The sequence below is a fragment of the Populus alba genome, chromosome 8 (assembly GCF_005239225.2).
Source record: "Populus alba chromosome 8, ASM523922v2, whole genome shotgun sequence".
Lineage (NCBI taxonomy): Eukaryota > Viridiplantae > Streptophyta > Magnoliopsida > Malpighiales > Salicaceae > Populus > Populus alba.
The window spans coordinates 69,992-96,220 of NC_133291.1; the positions used below are offsets into that span (position 1 = coordinate 69,992).

At 33.1% G+C, this 26,229-nt stretch overlaps 2 protein-coding genes across 2 annotated transcripts; one reads left to right on the top strand and one right to left on the bottom strand.

Moving 5' to 3' along the window:
* The first annotated feature begins 126 nt into the window (after positions 1-126).
* LOC118045121 (uncharacterized) lies at positions 127-24,868 on the top strand. The gene is made up of 10 exons (XM_035053663.2): positions 127-259; positions 19,824-19,965; positions 20,236-20,482; positions 20,595-20,854; positions 21,080-21,219; positions 21,972-22,149; positions 22,279-22,861; positions 23,413-23,525; positions 23,888-24,131; positions 24,486-24,868. Exons 1-10 carry the CDS (start codon positions 127-129, stop codon positions 24,708-24,710), a joined length of 2,265 nt encoding a protein of 754 aa, XP_034909554.2. The 3' UTR covers positions 24,711-24,868.
* Positions 23,887-25,958, bottom strand: LOC118045122 (uncharacterized). Its single transcript, XM_035053666.2, has 2 exons — positions 25,306-25,958; positions 23,887-25,146 (listed from the first exon to the last, which is right to left on the bottom strand). Exons 1-2 carry the CDS (start codon positions 25,573-25,575, stop codon positions 25,015-25,017), a joined length of 402 nt encoding a protein of 133 aa, XP_034909557.1. The 5' UTR covers positions 25,576-25,958; the 3' UTR covers positions 23,887-25,014.
* Positions 25,959-26,229: the final 271 nt, after the last annotated feature.

The following is a 26,229-nucleotide window of genomic DNA, read 5'->3' on the forward strand; positions in this document are numbered from 1 at the left end:
TAAGGCAATGAAGAACAGAGAAATCAGTAACGAACCGAGTTATATTGACTGGCCTGGCATGGATACCTAATCTCCTATCATCCATCAGAGTATCAGCATCGCGTTGTGGGTGCTAATACTGCGGGTATGGGTATTATATCCGGTGACCATGCTGTGGGAAGGGAACTGTCTCCCTGCAGCAGCTCCGTTATATCCATGAGAGAACCATCTTTCTTGTCCGCGGATGCTTCAGCTACAACCTGGACTTCATCTCCCCATCGTTTTCGAAACTTTCAATATATAGCACGCAGATCAAAACCAATTAAGAGTATCCATGAATAACTTTCTTCGAGACCCAAACCAGTAACCTCGATTCCGACCTAAAATATCAAGAAAGAAGATGAGTCTGGCACTCGAGGACTCAAGCCTACGTTATGCATATCAGTAATTACCATGATCAATAGGCCTATAGTCTCCGCCAGCAAACAAAGCGACTTTGTATGTACACCCGAAAGATTCCTCGCCCAAGCATCCAACATTATGGTAAACACCAGCCATTACCTTAGTCAACGCTAACCAGCTACTGTACTGGTACTGATACTAGAAGAAATTAAAAAACGGAAATTCTCCTTCTTCTATTTTCATTTCAGTACATTAAACCAATCTGAAAATATAAAAAAATAACTTAAAACAAAAATAAATTCAAAATTTAAGGGAACGTTATTTGCATTATGTTCCGAAATAAGCTTTCAGTCTCATGCACACAGAAATTATCCCTCTCATTTCCATGACAGACCTCACCTCTCACCCTCTCTCTCTCTCTCTATGTTGTCGCTTCTCTCTGTAGCCATCTACCCATAACTATCACAAATCTCTCTCAATCTTCAATGCCACCGATGCCACAACCACCTATAAGCTCTCTATTTAATCAATTTGAGATATGCGTACCTTTCCTTATATTAATTTAATTTTATTAGTTAACTTAGTTAAATTTTTAAATTTTTTAGGATAAAAGTTTCAGAATTTAGGTTAGGGTTTTTGTTGATTTTATCTAATTAAAAATTAATTATATATGAAATTAGTTAAGTAAGTTTTGTTAATGCTCATATCAACATAACTCTATTGATATCATTAGTCAATTATGACCCGATAAGCTAATCTAGTCCTTGTTAATGCTGATATCAACACAACCATATTGATATTATTAGCCGATCATGGCTCTATAGACTAATAAAGTCTTAGTCAATGTCAATATCAATATAACCATGTTAATATCATTAGCTGACTATGACCTAGTAGGTTAATAAAGTTCATTCTATATATACATAATCCTTTATTTTCACAATCTTATTAACATCATTAGCCTTCAAATCTTTGAATGGCTAATTGAATAATATCTTTAACACGCACACACTCCAACATCCATTTTTTTCCATATAAACATGCCATTAAATTAGATCATTTGATTAAAAAATAATCAAAAGGAAATCATGCATGTTTAGCGTGCTGACCGTGATCCTCTTGCGTCCTAAGATATGATTGAGACAATATTCTTATACCTACATAACACTCTTTTCACTCATTTTCATATAAACATTATATTTTTATGTAACATATCAATGAAATTTTCATCACTACCTTTCTTGCTTATAAATCAGTCAAACAAATAAAACTAAATCCATTTTGTCTCAATGGCCTTTTGGTCAACCCTTAATTTCTAAGAAATTAATTCCTTGTTATTTTTCTTTTAAATTTCACATTCAATCATAATTATAGACTTTCAAAATAATCTTCCACATCCTATAACAAAACAATTCAAAGAAATTATCCCTCAAATGGCAACCAATCTTTGCAAAATTGTCATCATTTTTAATTAACATGTGTAGTTTTTAATTGATATATATGTGCTTCTAATGCTATAGGTCCATCAACTAGTCAATTTGTTACATGTTTAACTATTTAATTTAATTAATTTTTAATTGAGTTGTGATTAGTACTTAAAAGTGCATGTTTATCAAGGGTTTATATCATCATTTTGCACTTAAAGTATCAATAACTCCTTAACTAAAGCATGTTTTATAATAACAAGTCTAATATTATAAATTACCCTAATATATGGTAAATGTTCATCTTAAATGCAGGCATATCACATAAATCAAAGGATTGATTGATGAATTCAACTACTGAAATTTTGAAGATAAAGAAGGGTGAAGCTTAGAAAAGAGATGTTGGTGCAGTCCAAACTGGAACACTGTTCGGTAATTGGGTCATATCTCGAGTTCTAGATATCCAAATGATCTGAAATTTTTACAGAGATTTGATAAGACATAGGCCTACAACTTTCATTTGGACATCAAGATCTAAGAAGGCCGTTTTCAAGTCCAAATAATAGCAACAACGGAGAAATCCGAAGCTGTCCTGCAGCCCAAACACTATTCAGTGTTCAGCCCATATCTTGAGTTCTAGAAGTCCAAATGACCTCATCTTTTTTTTTGCTGGAAAGCTAAGAGAATTTCGCAGAACTTTCATTTGGACATCTGGACCCAGTTTCTGATGCTAGCATTTTTTGTTTTATTTAGACAAGATGATAAGGATTTTCACTAAGTCAAAAGTTGGCCACCCACTCAACAATGAGTCATCAAAGCAATAATTCCGAATTTTAGCCTATAAAAGGAGGCATTTGCCATGTATTTAGGGGCTTGGTTGTTTCAGATCAAGTTCATGCTCTTTATTTCTCTCTTTATATTTTTTGTAATTCTTAAGCTTTGCTTTTATTAATTTCTTGTTTATGCTTTTCATTTCCTTTCCTTTCCTTAGTTAACTTGTATTTTTTTTATGTTCTTGTTTTATTTATTTATGTTTTTCTTCTTCATTATGTTTAGCTAAGTTTATTATGTCAAGGTGAAAAGGTTACACTAATGGTGTAAGAACAAGTATGGTGTAAACTCAATATGGACCTTAATGTTTAATATTAACATGTCTTATCTTTTTATCTTACTAATTCTTAATACCTTGCTTGTTAAATGGTTAATCTAAATTTGTGTTGTATAATACTTGGTACAACAAATGCTTGGCACTCTCATAACCCAACCGTATGGTATTACCTACACTTGGGGCTATGAAAGGTACTTGATTTGTTGTTAACATTAGTTAACATCATGAATTCCTGACAATATTTAAAAGTTTGGTGTTATGTACATAAGATAATTAATATGATTATGTTAATAATTTATAATGAGCTATTAATGACAAATCATCCGACTGGAACCTCCTTCGTGTGTGGTTTCCAAATTGAGTAATAAGAGTTTATATTATACTTGTTTGAAATACCATTGGTGGATCCTCTAACCTTGACATTTGTCTTTATTATTGTTTAATCCTTACATTAATCTTCCATCTCAAAGTTCTCATTAATTTCTTCCTGCTTTTCTTATTATTGTTATTATTATTGTTGTTATTGTTATTATTGTTGTTATTATTATTATTATTGTTGTTGTTATTATTGTCTCTTCCTCCTCCTCGTCTTTTTATTGTTATTATTATTATTATTATTATTACTAATATTATTATTATTATTAGTATTATTATTATTATTTACATTCTTGTTATATTTTATGTACGTTAAGTATGCTCTGTGTCTGATCAAGGATCCTGATATTGCTGATCTTGCCTTGTTCAATCGCATCAGAAATCTGTTTATATTATATAATATATCTCTTTGATCTTTTCATAAACTCAGTATATAGGCTGGAAACCTGTGACCCGATCTTTTAGATCATTCTCAGGTATAACAACGCCACGTATTGAGTATTATTATTATTATTATTATTATTATTATTATTATTATTATTATTAGTACTACTATTAATATTATTATTATTATTATTGTTGTTGTTGTTGTTGTTGTTGTTGTTGTTGTTATTTTTGTTATTATTATTGTTGTTGTTGTCTTGTTATTTATAATTTATACAATTAACCTCTCTGTGGTTCGACCCCGATCTTGCCGGGTTATTTATTACTTCGACACTCCTACACTTGGGAGAAGACATCAATCTTTTGGTCGTGTCAAGTTTTTGGCGCCGTTGCCGGGGAGGTAATTTCTTGTACAAATCATAGTATTTATTTTGTTTTCTCTTTTCTCTTTTCTTGTATCTAACTTTGTTTCTTTTTTTTTTTTGTTTTCTTCTTCCTTTTATTTTCTTTCTACACGTGCATGAGTGTTTGGTCACGTACATTAAGTGGTAGACTTTCTAGGGTATCCTCATCATTTTCAGAAAATATGGCCGAAGAAGATAACCAATCACTTCATAATGAGAATAATGAGAATAACCGTGTTAGGACACTTAGAGACCACATGAATCCTACAAGAACAAGTGCACCCTCATGCATAGTTTTCCCTCCTGATGCATCCCATTTTAATTTTAAGCCAGGCATTATTCAACTTTTACCTTCTTTTCATGGCTTAGATCTAGAAAATCCATACTTGCATTTGAGAGAATTTGAAGAAGTTTGTAACACCTATAATGACTTAAATTGTAGCATGAACACCATTCGATTAAAGCTTTTTCCTTTTTCATTAAAAGATAAAGCTAAAACATGGCTACAAAATCTTAGGTCAGGATCCATTCGTGCTTGGGATGAAATGCAACAACAGTTTTTAAAGAAGTTTTTTCCATCTCATAGAACCAACTCTTTCAAAAGACAAATCACCACTTTCACTCAAAAACCAGGAGAAACATTTTACCAATGTTGGGATAGGTATCGAGACTTGCTTAATACTTGCCCTCATCATGGTTTTGAAACATGGAGATTGGTTTCACAATTTTATGAAGGATTAACACCTAAAGATAGGCAAATGGTTGAATTGATGTGCAATGGAACTTTTGAGGATAAAGACCCTAATGAAGCAATGGAGTACTTAGACTTGCTAGCTGAAAAATGCGCAAAAATTGGGACACTAAGGGCACTTATGAGGCACCAAGTAAAACCCAACCTCATACATCTAGTGGAGGTATGTATAACCTTAGGGAAGATCATGACCTCCAAGCCAAGTTTACATCTTTAGCTAGAAAAGTCGAGGCACTAGAATTGAAAAAGAGTGGTCAATTAAAATCTGTTCAAGACATTGTGTGTCAAATCTGTGAAACAAATGAACATGCAACCAATAACTGTCCAACTTTGCCTTCTTTCAAGGAATGTCTCCATGAACAAGCCCATGCCTTAAACAGTTTCCAAAGGCCCAATCATAACCCATACTCGCAAACATACAATCCTGGTTGGAGAAATCACCCAAATTTCAGTTGGAAGAGTGATAACAATAATGCACAAACTTCACAGCCACCGTTTCAAGCACACCATAATTTCCAAAATTCTCATGGATATGCACCTCCTTATGCTCCACCTCCTAGAAGAAATCTTGAGGAAACATTGCATGCATTCATTGAAAAGCAAGAGACAATCAACACTCAACTTACTCAAAGCATGACAAATTTTAAAGATGCTCTTGCAAAATTCACATCTGCTCTCAGTTTTCAAGAGAAAGGTAAGTTTCCATCTCAACCACAACAAAATCCAAAGGGGCAATACAATGCAAATGCAAGTAGTTCTGAAAGCCAACACATGGATCAAGTCAAATCAGTCATCACTCTTCGCAGCGGTAAGGTTATTGAAAAACCCACTCTTGAACCTTGTGAGAAAGATGATGATTCAATCTCTGAGGGTAAGGAAGGGGTTGAATTTGAACGTTGTGAAGAAAAGACTGATTCTCCGCCAGCATTTCCATTTCCTCATGCCATGACCAAACAAAGGAAAGTCAATCACAATTCTGAAATCCTTGAAATTTTCAAACAGGTAAGGATCAATATACCTTTGTTGGATGCTATTAAACAGGTACCTTCCTATGCTAAATTTTTGAAAGATCTATGCACTGTGAAGAGAAAACTGAATGTGAAAAAGAAAGCCTTTTTAGCCGAACAAGTAAGTGCTATTCTTCAGAACAATAATGCTTTGAAATATAAAGACCCTGGTTGTCCTACAATTTCTTGCTTTATTGGAGAACATAAAATTGAAAGAGCTTTACTTGATCTTGGAGCTAGTGTGAATTTACTTCCATATTCGGTTTTTCAAAGTCTCAATCTAGGTGAAATAAAACCAACTTCTGTAACTCTTTTACTTGCTGATAGATCTGTAAAAGTGCCTAGAGGAATAGTTGAGGATGTGTTAGTACAAGTTGATAAATTCATTTACCCTGTAGATTTTTATTGTCTTGGATACACAACCTGTTGAAGCATGTAATTCAATTCCTGTTATTTTAGGACGTCCATTTCTTGCAACTTCTAATGCATTGATTAATTGTAGGAATGGACTGATGAAACTATCATTTGGAAACATGACATTGGAGATGAATATTTTTAACATTTGCAAGCAACCTGGAGATGATAATGATTTACAGGAAGTGGACTTTATTGAAAAATTAGTTCATGATCAATTTCAAACCACTTCTAGTGAAACTAAGATTGATGAACCTGACGAGTTGCAAATGGTTTATTTTCAGGAAGAAGCAAAGGCATGTAATTGGAGACCACAAATTGAAGAATTGCCATCACGATCAATTGAGTCTATACCTTCAAGTGTTCAACCACCAAAACTTGATTTGAAGCCGTTACCAGTCAATCTTAAATACTCATTTTTGGGAGAAAATGAAACTTTTCCGGTAATAATCTCTTCCAAACTTAACGCACATCAGGAAGGTAAGTTACTACAGACTCTGAAAATGCACAAAAATGCATTAGGATGGACCATAGCTGACATAAAAGGAATTAGTCCTTTGATTTGCACACACAGGATTTATTTGGAGGAAAATGTTAAACCATCTAGAGAAATGCAACGAAGACTTAATCCTAATATGAAAGAAGTAGTGAAAAATGAAGTCATTAAACTTCTAGATAATGGAATCATTTATCCTATTTCTGACAGCAAATGGGTAAGTCCTACCCAAGTTGTACCCAAAAAGTCTGGAGTCACTGTGATAACAAATGAGAAAAATGAGTTAATTCCAACTCGGACTATTACTGGTTGGCGCATGTGCATTGACTATAGGAAACTTAATTTAATGACTAGAAAAGATCATTTTCCTTTACCTTTCATGGATCAAATCCTAGAAAGAGTTGCAGGTCATGAATTTTTATTGTTTCCTAGATGGCTATTCAGGTTACAATCAAATTGAAATTGCATTGGAAGACCAAGAGAAGACTACTTTCACTTGTCCATTTGGTACTTTTGCATATCGAAGAATGCCTTTTGGGTTATGTAATGCACCAGCCACGTTTCAAAGATGCATGCTTAGCATATTCAGTGATATGGTTGAATGTTTTCTTGAGATTTTTATGGATGATTTTTCTGTTTTTGGTGATTCATTTGATGATTGCTTAACTAACTTGGAAAAGGTTTTGAACAGGTGTGAAGAGAAGAATCTTGTACTGAATTGGGAAAAATGTCACTTTATGGTAACAAACGGCATTGTACTTGGTCACATTGTTTCATCGATAGGAATTGAGGTTGACAAATCTAAAATCGAGTTAATTGCCAACTTACCAACACCAAAATCTGTTAAAGATGTTAGATCATTCTTAGGACATGCTGGTTTTTACAGAAGGTTCATCAAAGATTTTAGTGTAATATCTAAACCATTGTGTAACCTTCTATCAAAGGAAAATGTTTTTGAATGGACTGAACAATGTGAAAAAGCCTTTGTTAAACTTAAAAGCTTGCTTACTTCTGCTCCTGTCATTCAACCTCCTGATTGGTCATTACCTTTTGAAATAATGTGTGACGCTAGTGATTATGTCGTGGGTGCTGTCTTGGGACAAAGAAAAGATAAGAAACCTTATGTGATTTACTATGCAAGTAAAACTTTAAATAGTGCTCAAATGAATTACACTACCACTGAAAAAGAATTACTTGCAGTAGTATTTGCATGTGACAAGTTCAGATCTTATCTTGTTGGCTCACCTGTTGTTGTTTTCAGTGATCATGCAGCATTGAAATATCTTCTCTCTAAGAAAGATTCTAAGGCTAGATTGGTGCGGTGGATTTTGTTACTTCAAGAATTTGATATCACAATCAAAGACAAGAAAGGCACCGAAAATGTTGTCGCGGATCATTTGTCAAGATTGACAACCGATTCGAGATCTGACATTACACCAATCGATGACTACTTTCCTGATGAATCTTTATTTTCTGTCTCTACGATGCCTTGGTTTGCTAATATTGTTAATTTTCTTGTTTCAGGACAATTGCCAGCTCATTGGAGTACCCAAGACAAAAGAAAGTTCTTGAACGAAGTGAAGAACTTTTATTGGGATGACCCTTATTTATTCAAATATTGTCCTGATCAAATATTTCGAAGATGCATTCCTGACAATGAGGTACGTAATGTCATTAAATTTTGTCATTCTGAGGCATGTGGGGGTCATTTCTCATCAAGAAAGACAAGTGCAAAAATCTTACAAAGCGGATTTTACTGGCCCACCATGTTTAAAGACTCACATGCATTCTGCAAGACTTGTGAAAATTGTCAAAAGTTGGGATCTATTTCAAAACGTCACATGATGCCTTTAAATCCTATTCTTGTCATTGAGATCTTTGATTGTTGGGGTATAGATTTTATGGGTCCATTTCCTCCATCATTTGGTTTCTTGTATATATTGGTCGCAGTAGATTATGTTTCAAAATGGATAGAGGCAATTCCAAGTAGAACCAATGATCACAAAACAGTGATAAAATTTTTGAAAGAAAACATTTTAAGTCGATTCGGAATCCCTCGAGCCATGATAAGTGATGGTGGAACACATTTCTGCAACAAGCCATTTGAATCTTTAATGAAGAAATATGGAATCACACACAAAGTTGCCACCCCTTATCACCCTCAGACGAGTGGACAGGTAGAACTTGCTAATAGGGAGATCAAACAAATCTTGGAGAAAACGGTGAATCCTAATCGGAAAGACTGGTCTTTAAGACTTAATGATGCACTTTGGGCTTATCGAACTGCATATAAAACATCATTAGGTATGTCACCTTATAGACTAGTCTATGGAAAACCTTGTCACTTGCCTGTGGAAATTGAACATAAAGCTTATTGGGCTATCAAAGCTTTCAATTCAAACATTGATGATGCTAGTCAGCTGCGAAAATTGCAAATCAATGAGCTTGAGGAAATAAGAAATGATGCATATGACAATTCAAGAATTCATAAAGCAAGAATCAAAGAGTTTCATGACAAGAAAATTCTGCGAAAAACATTCAATGTTGGTCAAAAAGTCTTGCTTTATAATTCTCGACTCCATTTATTTCCTGGAAAACTAAGATCAAGATGGAGTGGTCCTTTTATTGTGAAATATGTGTATCCATTTGGGGCCTGTGATATCGAAAATCCAAAGAATGGCAATGTTTTCAAGGTAAATGGGCATCGGTTGAAAGTTTATTTTGATAATTTTTCAGTTGAAAATGACTCTATTGAATTGAGTGATCCTGTATATAAAGATTGATTCTTTTTCTCACATTGTTTTGTGTTTGTTTTGGTATATCTTTTGTTTTGCTAGTTTCTCTCACCCCGGTCAAATGGCGGATAACGGTACTCCGTGACTTTTAAGTCGGTTCTTTCAGTTTCCCATGATAACTGATATCTGTGTATATAATTGTGCAATTCTCTGCTCTTTCTTCTTTCTTTGAATCTCTCCCCCAATTCTCAGTTGAAAATGGACACCACTCTTGAAAAATTGAAAAAGTATTTTCCCGCTCTGCCTCAGAATGCGATTACAAAAATTTACCGTGCTAGATGTGCAAGATTGAGGTTGTTAATGAACCATGGAATTCCTGAAGATATTCGTTGGCTGATTGAAGCAAAGGTCCGATTATCAGGTGAGTCCTCCAATTCTTTCATTTCATACATGCCTGGAACAGGTAAGAGCACTTTTGCGAAGAAACGTCGTGCAAAACGATTGAAAGTCTGTCACCGATGTGCTAGATGGACTTGTAATGCGACATGTCGTTCTTTAGGAATGGTATCTGTAAACCGTGAAGATAAAATACAATTCATTAAGGATGGCCTGAGTAAGGGGTCTTTAGATAATTTTCTATTGACTCTTGAGACGCACCCTAGTGGAGATGTGCATCGTGCAATTTATGATTTATGGCCCCAATTCCATAAAGAACATGCTCGACTTAGTCTTGGGAATCTGACTAAAAAAGACCCTGTTTGCCAGTTTTTAAGAAAACTGGATGGGAAGCCTATCCCCGACCCATAGAGGGCGTTTAAGCCGTTCTTGGACGTAAAACCAAGGGAAGATGTGAGCCATAATCACAACTACCTGTACATACATATGCTTTTTCAAAATAAATAATTAATAAAGAGAGAGAGAGAGAGAGAGTGTGTGTGTGTGTGTGTGAGAGAGACTACAGCTGGCCTACATATAGGTGGTATGATTGCATTTTCAATTTCTCATCTATAAATTCTTCTCTTCCTTCCCTTCATTTCTACTCCACCCATACATTCATTAAATACATACGTGTGTAGAAATGGCAGGTTCCTCAAGTAATCACATAAACAAAATTTGTGTTTTTGGTGGATCCAGTCCCGGGAAAGAAAAAGAGTTTTTAGAATCAGCAAATCATCTTGGTCAGGTACTAGCTGAGCGAAAGATTCATTTAGTGTATGGAGGAGGTAGCCTTGGGTTAATGGGGGGAGTGTCAATAGCTGCATTTTTAGGAGGTAGTCAAGTTTTGGGGGTAGTCCCCAAAGCTTTAGCACAAGGGGACATCATTGGAAAAACAATTGGAGAGGAATTACAAGTCCCCACAATGTCTGATCGACTGAATGCCATGTTTAACCATGCTGATGCCTTCATTGCCTTACCAGGAGGTTTGGGCACATTGGAAGAGATCTTTCATATTTCCTCTTGGGCCCAACTGCACATTCACCATAAACCCATAGGTTTGTTAAATGTTAATGGTTTTTATGATCAGTTGTTGTCTTTTCTTGATCATGCTGTGGAACAGGAGTTTCTAACATCTTCAGCACGACAAATCATAATCTCTGCTGCTACTGCTGAACAATTGATTGACCAACTACAATCTTTCATCCCTGTAATTAATCCTTCCATGAGTCACATAAATTGGTCAACTCAGGAAAGCCGTAAAAAGCTTAGATTGGATTTGAGCCTTTGTTTGTAAAAACTTTGTGTCTTTTGGTTTTATTATTGTGTTTTGTTGTTTCTTCTATTTGTTTAAGTGTGTTTCAGGTTTGTCAGTGTTCGTTATTTCAGGTGATGTCTTTTATACTCTATCTTTCTACCTTAAAACATTGAGGACAATGTCTCATTTTGGTTGGGGGGAAAGGGTAGTAGTAAAAAAAAAAAAAAAATGTGTTTTCTATTTCATAAACTATTTGCAAAAACTGTTGTTGCTAGGATGGCAGAGTAAAAGGAGTTTCTTTTGTTAAAGTGACTCTTGAGACGCATCTTAGTAAACATTTCTTAACAAGGTCTATCAGAATACTTCTTGAAATATCTAAGTTTACAAACTCTCATATTGTTAACACTTGATTCTGCTCATATGCTCATTTAACAAGTATTCTTAAATCTTCATTTTCACACACACGCTTTAACATATGATTGTGGGTTGCACATTGGATTAGTACATTATTTATGTTCTTTTGTTAAAGGTAACAACTAAGGGAAAGGGATAGTACATAATTTGAATAAAAAAAAAACAAAAACAAAAAAAGAAAAAACAAAAAAAATTGTGATAATAATGATGAATAAAAACGTAGATAAGTTTGGTTTCGTAGCCTCCCTAACCTAAGCAATTAAGCCCGAAGGGGTGTTTTAACACTTAATACCCTAAAGTCAATTGACTTGGGAGTTATTGGCCCCAAAGCTTGTTACATGGGTTAAGGAGAAAAGCTTAAGGGAATCAAACATTGCACTATCTACGTATCAGTATCTGCAACCCGAGTTGCTAAGCTCGTAGAGGTGTCTCAACACCTAATGCCCTAAGACCAACTGGTCTGGGAGTCATTAGCCTAAAGCTCGTTACATGGGTTAAAGATGCATTGTGTTTTAAGTTGTATGTGTAAATAGAAAAAAAGAAAAAAAAAAGAAGAAAAATAATCCCAACCCAAGGAAGTTAACCTTAAACATTATAACATCATATTGTTTTCTTCCAACAATAGCCCCATCATATATGTTTCATACATTGAGCACATAAAAAGAAGATTTATTAATATCTTGTTTAAGAAATATGAAGTAGAAATGAGAGTTTGTTTATCTGGATAGATTAATGGAAGTTGAATGATGAATGCCTTGCTTTGTGGAACTTGCAAATTGTTTTTCTATTTTAACGCTTTGATTACTAGGGACTAGTAATAAGCTGGTTGGGGGGTGTGATTAGTACTTAAAAGTGCATGTTTATCAAGGGTTTATATCATCATTTTGCACTTAAAGTATCAATAACTCCTTAACTAAAGCATGTTTTATAATAACAAGTCTAATATTATAAATTACCCTAATATATGGTAAATGTTCATCTTAAATGCAGGCATATCACATAAATCAAAGGATTGATTGATGAATTCAACTACTGAAATTTTGAAGATAAAGAAGGGTGAAGCTTAGAAAAGAGATGTTGGTGCAGTCCAAACTGGAACACTGTTCGGTAATTGGGTCATATCTCGAGTTCTAGATATCCAAATGATCTGAAATTTTTACAGAGATTTGATAAGACATAGGCCTACAACTTTCATTTGGACATCAAGATCTAAGAAGGCCGTTTTCAAGTCCAAATAATAGCAACAACGGAGAAATCCGAAGCTGTCCTGCAGCCCAAACACTATTCAGTGTTCAGCCCATATCTTGAGTTCTAGAAGTCCAAATGACCTCATCTTTTTTTTTGCTGGAAAGCTAAGAGAATTTCGCAGAACTTTCATTTGGACATCTGGACCCAGTTCTGATGCTAGCATTTTTGTTTTATTTAGACAAGATGATAAGGATTTTCACTAAGTCAAAAGTTGGCCACCCACTCAACAATGAGTCATCAAAGCAATAATTCCGAATTTTAGCCTATAAAAGGAGGCATTTGCCATGTATTTAGGGGCTTGGTTGTTCAGATCAAGTTCATGCTCTTTATTTCTCTCTTTATATTTTTTTGTAATTCTTAAGCTTTGCTTTTATTAATTTCTTGTTTATGCTTTTCATTTCCTTTCCTTTCCTTAGTTAACTTGTATTTTTTTTATGTTCTTGTTTTATTTATTTATGTTTTTCTTCTTCATTATGTTTAGCTAAGTTTATTATGTCAAGGTGAAAAGTTACACTAATGGTGTAAGAACAAGTATGGTGTAAACTCAATATGGACCTTAATGTTTAATATTAACATGTCTTATCTTTTTTATCTTACTAATTCTTAATACCTTGCTTGTTAAATGGTTAATCTAAATTTGTGTTGTATAATACTTGGTACAACAAATGCTTGGCACTCTCATAACCCAACCGTATGGTATTACCTACACCTGGGGCTATGAAAGGTACTTGATTTGTTGTTAACATTAGTTAACATCATGAATTCCTGACAATATTTAAAAGTTTGGTGTTATGTACATAAGATAATAATATGATTATGTTAATAATTTATAATGAGCTATTAATGACAAATCATCCGACTGGAACCTCCTTCGTGTGTGGTTTCCAAATTGAGTAATAAGAGTTTATATTATACTTGTTTGAAATACCATTGGTGGATCCTCTAACCTTGACATTTGTCTTTATTATTGTTTAATCCTTACATTAATCTTCCATCTCAAAAGTTCTCATTAATTTCTTCCTGCTTTTCTTCTTATTGTTATTATTATTGTTGTTATTGTTATTATTGTTGTTATTATTATTATTATTGTTGTTGTTATTATTGTCTCTTCCTCCTCCTCGTCTTTTTATTGTTATTATTATTATTATTATTATTACTAATATTATTATTATTATTAGTATTATTATTATTATTTACATTCTTGTTATATTTTATGTACGTTAAGTATGCTCTGTGTCTGATCAAGGATCCTGATATTGCTGATCTTGCCTTGTTCAATCGCATCAGAAATCTGTTTATATTATATAATATATCTCTTTGATCTTTTCATAAACTCAGTATATAGGCTGGAAACCTGTGACCCGATCTTTTAGATCATTCTCAGGTATAACAACGCCACGTATTGAGTATTATTATTATTATTATTATTATTATTATTATTAGTACTACTATTAATATTATTATTATTATTATTGTTTGTTGTTGTTGTTGTTGTTGTTGTTGTTGTTGTTGTTATTTTTGTTATTATTATTGTTGTTGTTGTCCTTGTTATTTATAATTTATACAATTAACCTCTCTGTGGTTCGACCCCGATCTTGCCGGTTATTTATTACTTCGACACTCCTACACTTGGGAGAAGACATCAATCTTTTGGTCGTGTCAAGTTGATATTATTATTGCAATCAATTATTTTGGTGTTATTATTAATCTTTATAATGATAAATTTACCTATTATTAATTTTATTGGTTGTTGGCTATTATTGATGTTTTTTGTGATTGTGTGAAATATTGACCTGAACAATTATTGCTAGACAAAGAGCTAAAATGGCTTAGACTGGGAGAGTTTAGCGTTTTAAAAGGTCACACATGTAATATATATGTGATTTAGTGGTCACTCTAATACTATATTAAGTATTACTTTAAAAGGTGTAGGTTTTTTTACTGTGAAATGCTCCACTATATATCCTCTTACACATTATTTTGGATGGGCTATGCAAAATTTTGTTTTTTTCAATTTGATCCTCACACTTTTTTTACTCGTAATTTAGTCCTAATTAAAAACTAATTGATTTAATTTCTCATGTAAAAGTGGAATTGAAAGAAGAACGACAAAAATTAAAAAAAAAAAAACCACCAAACATAGGTGGCATGCCATAAGTCTCGTAAAAAATACATTTTGGTCATTGAACTTTACAAATCATGTAAGTTCTGTAATTTCAGTTCCTTAATATCTTTCAGATTCAATTTTGGTATGAAAATTTATTTTTATTATTTTTTTTATCCCTGATTGAGAGAGAAAGATAATTGGATTTGGTGTTAAAAGAGAAAAAAAAATAGCATTAACACTAATTTAGACCACTGGAATAGATGATTTTTGTGTCAAATGGTTTCATTTGATGAGAGAAGTTCATATCAAGTATTTTTTTACCTTTAAAGTTCATAAAAAAAAATCTAAAAATCAAGTTGATTGTAGTTGTTGTGGTTGTTTTTGAAGCCATATATAAATTTATTATAACTCAAGTTGATTGTGGTTGTTCTGGTGGTTTTTTAGACCATATATAAGTTTATTATAACTCAAGTTGATTGTGGTGGTTTTTTAGACCATATATAAGTTTATTATGGTTCCTACGATGTTTTTGAATAAAAAAAGGGTTGAAAAAAAAGTTTTTGAGGAAAAAAAATTAAGTATGATGTGGGTGAAATCTGAGCAAATCAAACGACGCGTCATGTGTTTTTTTAAAAAAAAAATTTGGTCATTTGCCCTAGTTGGAAACAAAAAAAATTAAGAACTCAATCGCGTGTAAGTCTTGACAAAATAGGTTAAGTAGACTAGCCTAGCTTACCAGGCCTATCAGCGCCTAACCTTTTTTTTTTTTCTTTGTTTTTAAATTAATGATTCTTTTTTTATATGCTTTTTCTTTATTTTTTTTATTTATGTTTTTATCAATATTATTGTTTGCTTAAATAAAAAAAATATTTTAATAAATAAATTTGACAAACCTAACTAGATGAATATTCCATCTTTCAAGATTAAATATTTTGATTTACACCTAACTCTTAATTTTTCAAGTTTTATTTTTAGGTATATTTAATAATTTATTTATTGAGAAACGTAGTTCTTGATGATTTATTTGATAAACATAAATTTTTTAATTTAAATTCAAATTTTTTTAACTATTGAAAAAACTTATATATATATATAATATTTTTTTTATAAAAAATAAAAATATTTGACACGAGTCACATATATATACTAGACACTTGACCCGCGCGATGCCGCAGGTCATTTTTTTTGCATAAAAAATATTAAAACAAATAAAAATTTAAAAATCTTGGGTTTTTCTGCAAAGTTTATACCCAAGAAACTTGAGTTTGGCTGCAACGTCTGACCTAAGAGTAATATTTATAATATTAATAATAAAATTAAATTTGCATGACCCAAGTTTAAGTGAGCCTGACTGCAACACTGGACCCAAGAATATTGGATGTGGGTCTAGATATATGGTCGTGTCATAAAAGTGTGATAATTAAATAGATTGATTAAAAAAAAAAGAAAAAAAGGCAACAGAAAGGAAAAAACTAATGAAGAAAAAGAAAAAAAAAATTGAATTAATTGGATAACCCTTTAAACCAGGTTATCCCGTAAAACCTGGGATTCACATCATGAGAGTTTGATAACTAAATAGAAAAACAAATGACGGTTTACCCAGAATTAACTGGGTTAACCCATTAAACCAAATTAACCCGTCAAGCCCCAGGATACGTGTCATGAAAATATGATAATTAAATAGAAAGAAAATTAACTTTACACAAACTAAACTAAATGAAAAAAATAATTTTTAAAAAAAATCCGGGTTAAGTCGTCAAATAAGGCTAACCATCAACCGAGATCCGTATCATGAAAATCTGATAGCTAAATTAAAAAAAAAAAAACATTAACATTAACAAACTAAATCAAACAAAAAAAATTAAAAAAATTAAAAAGAAAAAAAAAGAAAAAAATAGTTATATAATATAATATAATATAATACAATACAATATAATAATATTTATATTTATAATTATAATATAATAATTTATAATAATATAATATATTAATAAGTAAATATATTAGTAAAAGACGTGACATGCCCGCGCGATGCCGCTGGCTTGTCATGCTTGTGCAGTATTGTGGATTTGTGAAAAAAATCATATAAAAAAAATGTTATCATCCACAATATTTTAAAGGAAAACTACAAAGCTATATTCTCAAACCAGCTCAATATAAAAAAAAAATAAAAAAAAACAATTATAAAAAAAACAAAAAAAAATGAAAAAAGAAGATGATAATTTGGAAGAAAAAAAGCAAAAAAACAAATTATTAAAAAAATGAAAAAAAAACATGTAGGGAAAGTTAAAGCTAAATTTCAACCAGCTAAATATTAAAATCATTTAAGAAACACTGTAGCAATCTATAGTGTTTTGTGAGGAAATATACAACTATAATTCTCAACCAGCTCAATATTAAAAAAAATCAATAAAGATAATTTTGAAAAAATATAAAAAAAAACCCAAAAGGAAAAAAAAACATATATGGAAACACTATAATAATCTAAAGTGTTTCAATGAGAAAATCTACAGTTGTAATTTTTAACCAGCTCAATATCAAAAAACAATAAAAACAAAAAAAGACCATTTAAAAAAAACATAACAAAAAAAAGTATATGGAAAAAACATTGTAGCAATCAACGATGTTTTAAGGAAAAAAAGCTAAATTGTTAGCCAGTTTCAGTATGAAAAAATAAATTTGACAAAAACATATTTGGAAAAAAAACATCGACAAAAAAAACATGTGGGGAAACACTGTAGCAAGACAAAAATCATGTGGGAAAACACTGTAGTAATCTAAAATGTTTTAAATAACTACAAAGCTAAATTCTCAATCAGCTTAATATAAAAAAATAAAATCGAAAAAGATAATTCTGAAAAAAAAAATTATTTAATAAAAAACCTTGTAGAGAAACACTACAACAATCTAGTGTTTTAAAGAAAAAAAATTAAAAAACTAAATTATCAATCAGCTCAATAGTAAAAAAATAAAAATCAACAAAAATAATTATGAAAAAAAATATAAAGAAGAAAGACAATTTTGGGAAAAAATTTAAAAAAACAAAAAAAAAAACGTGGGGAAAGCTGAAGCTGAAGTTAAATTCTCAACCAACTCAATATTTGAAAAAATAAATTCGACAACGATAATTTTAAAAACAAAATGTGGGGGAAATACTGCAGACAAACAAAAACCATATAAGGGAAACACTGTAACAATCTATATTGTTTTTTTTTTTTTGAAAAAAGCTACAAAACTAAGTTCTCAACCAGCTCAATATAAAAAAAAAAAAAAAACTGCAAAGACTATTTTTTTTTTAAATTCAATTTTGGGTAAAAAAATGAAAAAAAAAAAACATGTAAAAAAAAAAAGAAACAAAAGCCGAGAAAAAAACACGCGGGAAAGCTACAGTGTTTTAAAGAAAAAACCAAAAAAACTAAAATTTCAACTAGCCAATAGCAAAAAAAATAAAATCAACAAAAATAATTCTAAAAAAAACAAAAAAAAAAGAAAATATGTAAAAAATGACAATTTTGGAAAAAAAGAAAAAGAAATAAAAAAATAAAAAAAACATGTGGGAAAGCTAAGGTTATATTATCAGTCAACTCAATATTGAAAAAATAAATTCAATAAAGATAATTTTTTAAAAAATTAATCTTTATTGAAACACTGCAGCAAAAACAAAAACCATGCAGGGGAAACACTGTAGCAATCCATATTGTTTTTTTTTTTAAAAAAAAAAACTACAAAACTAAATTCTCAACCAACTTAATATAAAAAAATAAAATCTACAAAGATCATTTTTGAAAAAGAAAAGAATAAATAAATCATAAAAAGGAAAAAAAAAAAACAATGTATGAGAAATATTATAGCAATCTACAATGTTTTAAAGAAAAAAGCTACATAGTTAAATTTTCAACCAGCTCAATATTTTAAAAAATTAGTAAAGATAATTTTTGAAAAAAAATTAAAAAAAAAAAAAAAGTCAATTTTGGGTTAAAAAAAAGAAAAAAAAACATGTAAAAAAAATGAAGAAGAAACAAAAGTGGGAAAAACAAAAGCTTCAGGAAAAAAAAAAACAAAAGGAAAAAAAAACTGCTACAAAAGAAAAAAAAAATATTATAATATAATTATAATTATAATAATAATTATTATATATAATAATAATAATAATTATTATTATTATATTAAAGTATAATGAAAAGGCGTGGGGAAGCTACCAGTGCTTTCCCATGCCTTTTAGAGTTCTTTACAATGTTTTAAAGAAAAAGGCTAACCAGCTCAATATTTAAAAAAATTAGTAAAGATAATTTGAAAAAAAATTAAAAAAAAAAAGTCAATTTTGGGTTAAAAAAAAAAAAAAAAAAAACATGTAAAAAAAATAAAGAAAAAACAAAAGTGGGAAAAAAACAAAAGCTTCAGGGAAAAAAAAAACAAAAAAAAAAAAAAAACTGCTACAAAAGAGAAAAAAAAATATTATAATATAATTATAATTATAATAATAATAATTATTATAATAATAATAATTATTATTATTATATTAAGTATAATTAAAAGGCGTGGGGAAGCTACAGTGCTTTCCCCACGTCTTTTAGAGTTCTTTAATTTCACAACCTATAATTTGTAATAATGCTATATGCGAACTACTAGAGTGAATTATTTTCTCAATTCTGGAAAATAAATTTCCAACTCCATAACCCTCAAGAAAGAATAGAGGAGAAAAGGCGTGGAGGAGTACAACGTTGATCTGGTCCATCGTGTTCGTAATAGTGCCCGTGCCCGCCAAAACACTGGTGACTAGTAAGTTAAATGGCGCGGATGATAGGATTACAATACATTGGAGTGTAATTTTAGTAAGGAGCTGAGGAGAAATGGAGACGATGATCAAGAATTTCATGAAAAGCCATCAAACCCTCTTTCACCCAACCAAATCCTCTAATACAAATAATAAAAATAATTATCAATACGACGGCGACGGACACGGCGACGATTCAACCATTCCCACACTCTCTCTTCGCTCATTCCGTACTCTCTCGCTCTTCCAAGTAATTAATCATTTCTTTATTTACATCTTTATTTCCTTTCATTCTCCATTCACCATTCTCCGTTTTCTTTCTTTCCTTGTTTATTTATTTTAGGCTAATTGGATTCTTTTTTTTTTTTTTAAGTCAATTCAGCCTCATTGATTATATACATTCTTGAATTTATTGCTGGAATTATCTATTTATTTTCAAACAAAAAAAAGAAGATAACGAACAAGCATGGCATTTAATTGATGAGAAATGAACCACCTGTTGTTGATGATGGTACTCCAGAATCCTTGCAGTCTCAGTGCAAGAGCTACAGCGGCGTTTTGATGTTGAGCATGAGGCTGATAGTCAGCAACTGGTCAAACATACAAGGATTTTCCTTGAGTTTTGTTGCTATCAAGCTCTCCATCATATTATCACAACCCGTTCTGATTATTTGAGTGACAAGGACTTCCGTCGCTTCACCTATGACATGATGCTTGCTTGGGACTCGCCTACTCGTGCCCTTCCCGTCAATGATTCACCACAGAATGTGAGACGCACCCCAACCCCTTACTTTTTGGCTGCATAACTTTTCTTATTTCTTCTTTTTATTATTATTCAAACGCTCTATAAATTTTTTCTATTCTATTCATCAATTGTAGGAAACCAGCATCTCTTCCGGTGAACGACAAGAGGAGGATGAGGTTGGCTGGTCCCTTTTTTACTCCACTACCACTAGTATGGCTGTTCAGGTTGATGACACAACAACTGTTGGCCGAGAGGCTTTTGCCCGTATTGCTCCTGCCTGTCCTGCTGTTGCTGACGTAATAACCGTCCACAATCTTTTTGATTCGCTCGCTACCTCCTCAGACAGCAGACTTCATTTTCTCATTTATGATAAATACCTTCGCAGCCTTGACAAGTATCCATTGCTCTCTTTTCATTTTATTTTTCCATTTCATTTTTAATATTTCCTGATGGCATTGTATCGGAAATACAACAAGTTCTGTTATAAATCTCCATAAACATTTTTACCTACCTGTCCTTGTTCCGTATCTGCCTCTCCATTTCTCTCTGTGGTTTGACTATGCAAGATGGAAGAAAATCTCAGTGTTCACTTACATTGTGGCTCCTTCTATTTCTGCAGGATTCTTAGGAGTGCAAAGAACACACCAGGACCCTTGATTTCCAACCATCAGCTTGCTGAAGGAGAGATCATCCTTGATGTTGATGGTACAGTTCCCATTCAACCTGTTCTACAGCATATTGGAATCTCAGCATGGCCAGGTGAGTTGCCAAGTGCAGAGCAAGATATCAAGGGATCAGATCAACCTCGTCATCTTTGTTGATTTTGATCTGTTAACCCTTTAATTGCATCATTTGTTGATTTTGACATGTTAATAAGCCTCAAACTGCATTTTGGATAATAATAGTGGCTTATTGTGTTGATTATGTATGTTGTGGACACTGGTTTGTGAATGTGCCCCTTTCCACTTTCATTGATTGATAACATTCGATTACTCTATGAACAAGTCCTCTTTTTAGGTCAAGTTTTTTTTAGTGTTGACTGAATCTGTTGGCAAATGTAGGTGTGACATTGACCTTGGTCATTTGAAGTTCATATTTTCAGGAAATAACACGTCTCCAATGAAAAAAAATCATGTCAATTCTCTCTCTCTCTCTCTCTCTCTCTCTTTGACAAATTGATGATCTTGTGTATGTAAGCACAAGACTGGTTGGCATTCATCTGTGGTGACCTATTCTATTAAAGATGTCTTCACTGGCATTTCAAAGGTATTTGTATGGCGTGCCAGAGTTACACAGCTCAAATTTGTGTGAACTATAATGAATGGTTGGAGGGTTTTCTTTTGGTACCTTTTGATGCTTATATGTAGATCCTGTTACTTACAAGAACAATGTAGAGGTAGAAATTTTTGGTTTTGGGTCAGTGTGCCCTGTTCATGGATTGATTTTTTAGTTAAAATTTGTTAAGGACTCTGTTAATGCATGTCAATTTGTTTACTTTCTGTGTTGTGTAGGCCGATTGACACTGACTAATCATGCTATCTACTTTGAGTCATTGGGAGTTGGTTTATATGATAAAGCTGTTAGATATGATCTGGCATCTGATATGAAGCAGGTCATAAAACCTGAATTAACCGGACCATTGGGTGCTCGTCTCTTTGATAAAGCTGTGATGTACAAATCAACATCTGTGTATGTTATTTGATAACCTTGCAGATTGAATTTTGATATTTTGAATAATTGACGAGCTTACATAAGTAGACATGTCAAGTGTTCAACTGTCTTAAACTTTCTCTTACCCCTCCCTTTCTTTTGCTTCAGAGCAGAGCCTGTTTATTTTGAGTTTCCTGAATTCAAAGGCAATTCTCGACGGGACTACTGGTTGGATGTGTGTCTTGAGATCCTGCATGCACACAGATTCATTCAAAAAAACAACTTCAATGAGACTCAGCGATTGGAGGTACTTGCAAGGGCTATCCTGGGCATCTTTCGATGTCGCACAGTTAGAGAAGCTCTCTGCTGCTTTTCATCTCATTACAAAACCTTGCTTGCTTTTAAACTGGCTGAAAGTCTTCCCCGGGGAGATATGATCCTGGAAACTCTGTCCAGTCGCCTGGCACTTCTGAATGCAACTCCTGTTAGCGGATCTCCATGTGCAAAACAGCAATTGAGACTTTCACCGGTTGCACTTCTGACACTTTGTCAACTTGGATTTATCTTACAAAAAGAAGCAAATCTAGATGTAGAAGTTCTAGCATTTGGGGATCTTTGGGCTGGTGAGACAAATCCTTTGGAAATATCTGTGAAACAGTCAATGTCAGATACTGGGAAAGCTGAAGCTGCACGGGCAACAGTGGACAAAGTGAAGGTTGAAGGGATTGATACAAATGTTGCAGTAATGAAGGTTATTATAATAGTTCCTTTAAATTCAGCTTACTAGGACAAAGTCACATATAGAATAGCTGAGTTTCTAAGGTAGTAAATCTAATTGCACCAATGCTTTTATCATCATGAAAGTAGGGTTTCTTACGCTCCCCAAAAGTTTTGGTGGGCTACTTCCGCCACGCTTCTTTGGACAGGAAGCCTGGTTGATCAATCAGATCTTCAGTACTCTAGACTCCCAGGCAAAAAGAACTTTTTGAACCATTACCATGTCAAATATTACTACTTGGCTGCTATGATTTCAATCATTGTGCAGCTCTCTCTCTCTCTAATTTAAGTTTCTATACTGTTGATCTTTTCAAGTGAGATAGCCTTGAAGTAAAGTATCATTTGCAGGATATTTATATGCCCCGTCCCTTGAATAGACAGTCATCTAGGTTTTATTTTTTCTGGCATTGAAGATTTTTATGATTGTAGATTTTTTCTCTGGAATTGCCATAAATATAAAGCTTATATCATCAAATTTTGCTCATTCCATTTATAATTTCTTTGTTTTTTCCTACTCCATTATAGGAATTGCTATTCCCGGTTATAGAATCAGCTGGCCGTCTCCATCATTTGGCCTCTTGGGAAGATCCTTTCAAATCGATGGTGTTTCTGGTGTTAAGCTGCTGTGCTATTTTATGGTAGTTTTTCTTAAGCAATGCTAATTGGATTATTGGTTCTTATAGAAGGACGACATAAATGTTATTCTGGAGATAATGATTTGATGGTCTGATAGTCTATGATTTTAGCACTTTTATACATTAACGAACTAATTATTGGTGCTGAATTTTATTAATTTGAAGCTTAGCATCGGCCAAACTGGATTTCTTCATGTTTTGGAGTTGTCTTATATATCCATTGATTTCTCCGCTTTTCTCATATTTCAACGAATTGCAAGTTGACATCCTTCAATGCTCATTTTTGCAATGCCATGCACATTTTCAATTCATCACAAGTGAATGAAGAAACCAACTGAAACAAAATGATTCATGATTATTTATAGGGGTTGGACCAGGTATATATTGCCATCCATTTTTGTGTGGTGTGCGGTTCTAATGTTGGTACGAAGGTATGTCAGCAAAAAGATGCCCTTAGAAGCCTTCAGGGTTACAGCTCCCCCAAATAAAAATGCTGTAGAGCGGCTGTTGACATTGCAAGAAGCCATCACAGAAGTTGAAGGACTAATTCAGACAGCAAACATTGTTCTTCTGAAGTTAAGAGCTATCTTGCTTGCAGTGCTTCCCCAGGTATATGTCCTAATGGAGCTCAATCCCATCCATGTAGCAATAACCTTTCTGCAATGGAGCATTTACATATCGGATGATAGAGCTTCTGATGTGTTTCCTTAAACGTGTGTGGAATGCTTCTGTAAATAACAAATTGAGTTGAAAATCCATATACTAATAGGAGAATGCATTTATTTAATAGCATAAGCATGGATGAATTACAAAATGGTCAGTTGGTAGTCAATATCTATGAAAACAGAAGCTGCAAAACAAAGCTTTTCTCATTTGAATGTGTACATGTGGACAGGAAGTCTGAGAATAGCCAAGTCCTGTTTCATGATAAACTTGCTAATTGATGCCTCCCCTTTATGCCAGGCCACGGAAAGGGTTGCTCTATTGCTGGTTTTCGTAGCTGCTGTGCTTGCATTTGCGTCTCTGCAGCATCTGGTTCTCTTGGTATTTCTAGAAGCTTTCACAAGGGAAATGCCTTACAGAAAAGAAAGCGGTGACAGGTGGCTGAGACGATTAAGAGAATGGTGGGTCAGGATACCAGTCGCTCCTGTTCAGCTCATCAAACAGGATGACAAGAAAAGGAAATGAATTATCCAAGACCGATTCTTCTGCAAGTTGTAAATGCTGAAGCGCATAGATGTTTTTCGAAAGGAATTACATACTGTATAGAAAGGAAGCAGAGGTCCTCCTTCTTAAAAAGGCCTGGAAAGTAAAAAGGCCATTGCATGATGGTATGATTTTGAACACCGTACGTTTAACATTTAAAATTTGAGTTGCAGAAAGAAACAAGGACCCGTCCTGCCTGCAAATTTTGGCATGAAATAATTCCAGAGTTGCTGTACAAAACCTAAGCCGAGGCATTCTAAAAGGGATGGATGATCTATTTCCATCGTCAAACATTATCAGGCCAAAACTCGCGAAAAAAACCCCTCTCAAATTCCTTATCCTGTAAACGCTTCTCCAGCTCCTGCATCTTCCTTTGTTTCTTAGACAGTGCCTTGGATTTCCTTGAAGAAGAGCGATCCTGAAATTCACAAAAACGGGATGACATCATTGCTAGTTGTTGTTATCAAGATAACAGAGTTGATCGATCCAAAAAGACCACAAACTAGAAGAGTGATGGTGAAAGTCGGGATAACAGCAGCTAATTTTTATTTTGTTAGAAAAAGAAAAGAACCCTAACCTGGTTGTTTTTGTCCTTGGAGGAAGAAGAAGAAGAAGCTGGGGCAGAAGAAGACTCGGTCGTGTTATTCTTCTTCACAAGTAATTTCTTATTATGATCAGCCCCAAGTCCACGCTTGTTATTCTTCAAATATGTTTGCACAGGCTCCAATCTCCCCTGCTCAGAAATCCCAAGGCCGGTTCCTTCCTTCCACCCGTGCTTCTTCAAGAGCTGAAAGCCAATGTTAGAGGAATCAATTGCTGTTGTTGAACCCCTAAATTGATCTCCCATCTTTTTTCAAAAAAGAAAAAAATCAACCCAAACCCAGATCCGATTGACACGAATCACGAGTAGTGGTAACGGTTAAGAAGCAAGAATACGATGTGAAGACCCACGCCCAACACAAGAGAAACAACAAGGAAAGATTTCAGGATGGTCGGTTCCCCTCTTCTCTGGTGGATTTGTTGATCTGAGGCGGCTCCGCACCGCGTGTCCGGACCTTTTAAGGCCCAGCCCACTCTCGGGCCAACTCAAGTACTATGATCCCTTCACGCCGCAAGCCAGCCGGCCAGATAGCCTTTCTTTCTTTCTTTTTTTTTCACATCGAATACGATCATTGTTATCGTAGCAATGCAAGTATTTTAATTTGAACGAGTCTTTGATATGGGGTTTGATTCAAGGACAAATTAATGCTTTTGATTTCAAAATATACTTACTCTCTTTAAAAAAAAAGAATGGACTCAAATTTCATTCATTTGGTCAACCTGTGATTGAAATTTCTGGGTGATTAATGAGTATTGGTAAAATGGATTCAACTTTTGATTATTAGCATAAAAATATAAAATTCAAAGTCGAGATAGTATTGATTAGCATTTATAAACTAACTAGGTGGATCGAAGCTTTTATTGAGTAGAACTAGAAGTACTCTTTGGAGTATTTGCTAGT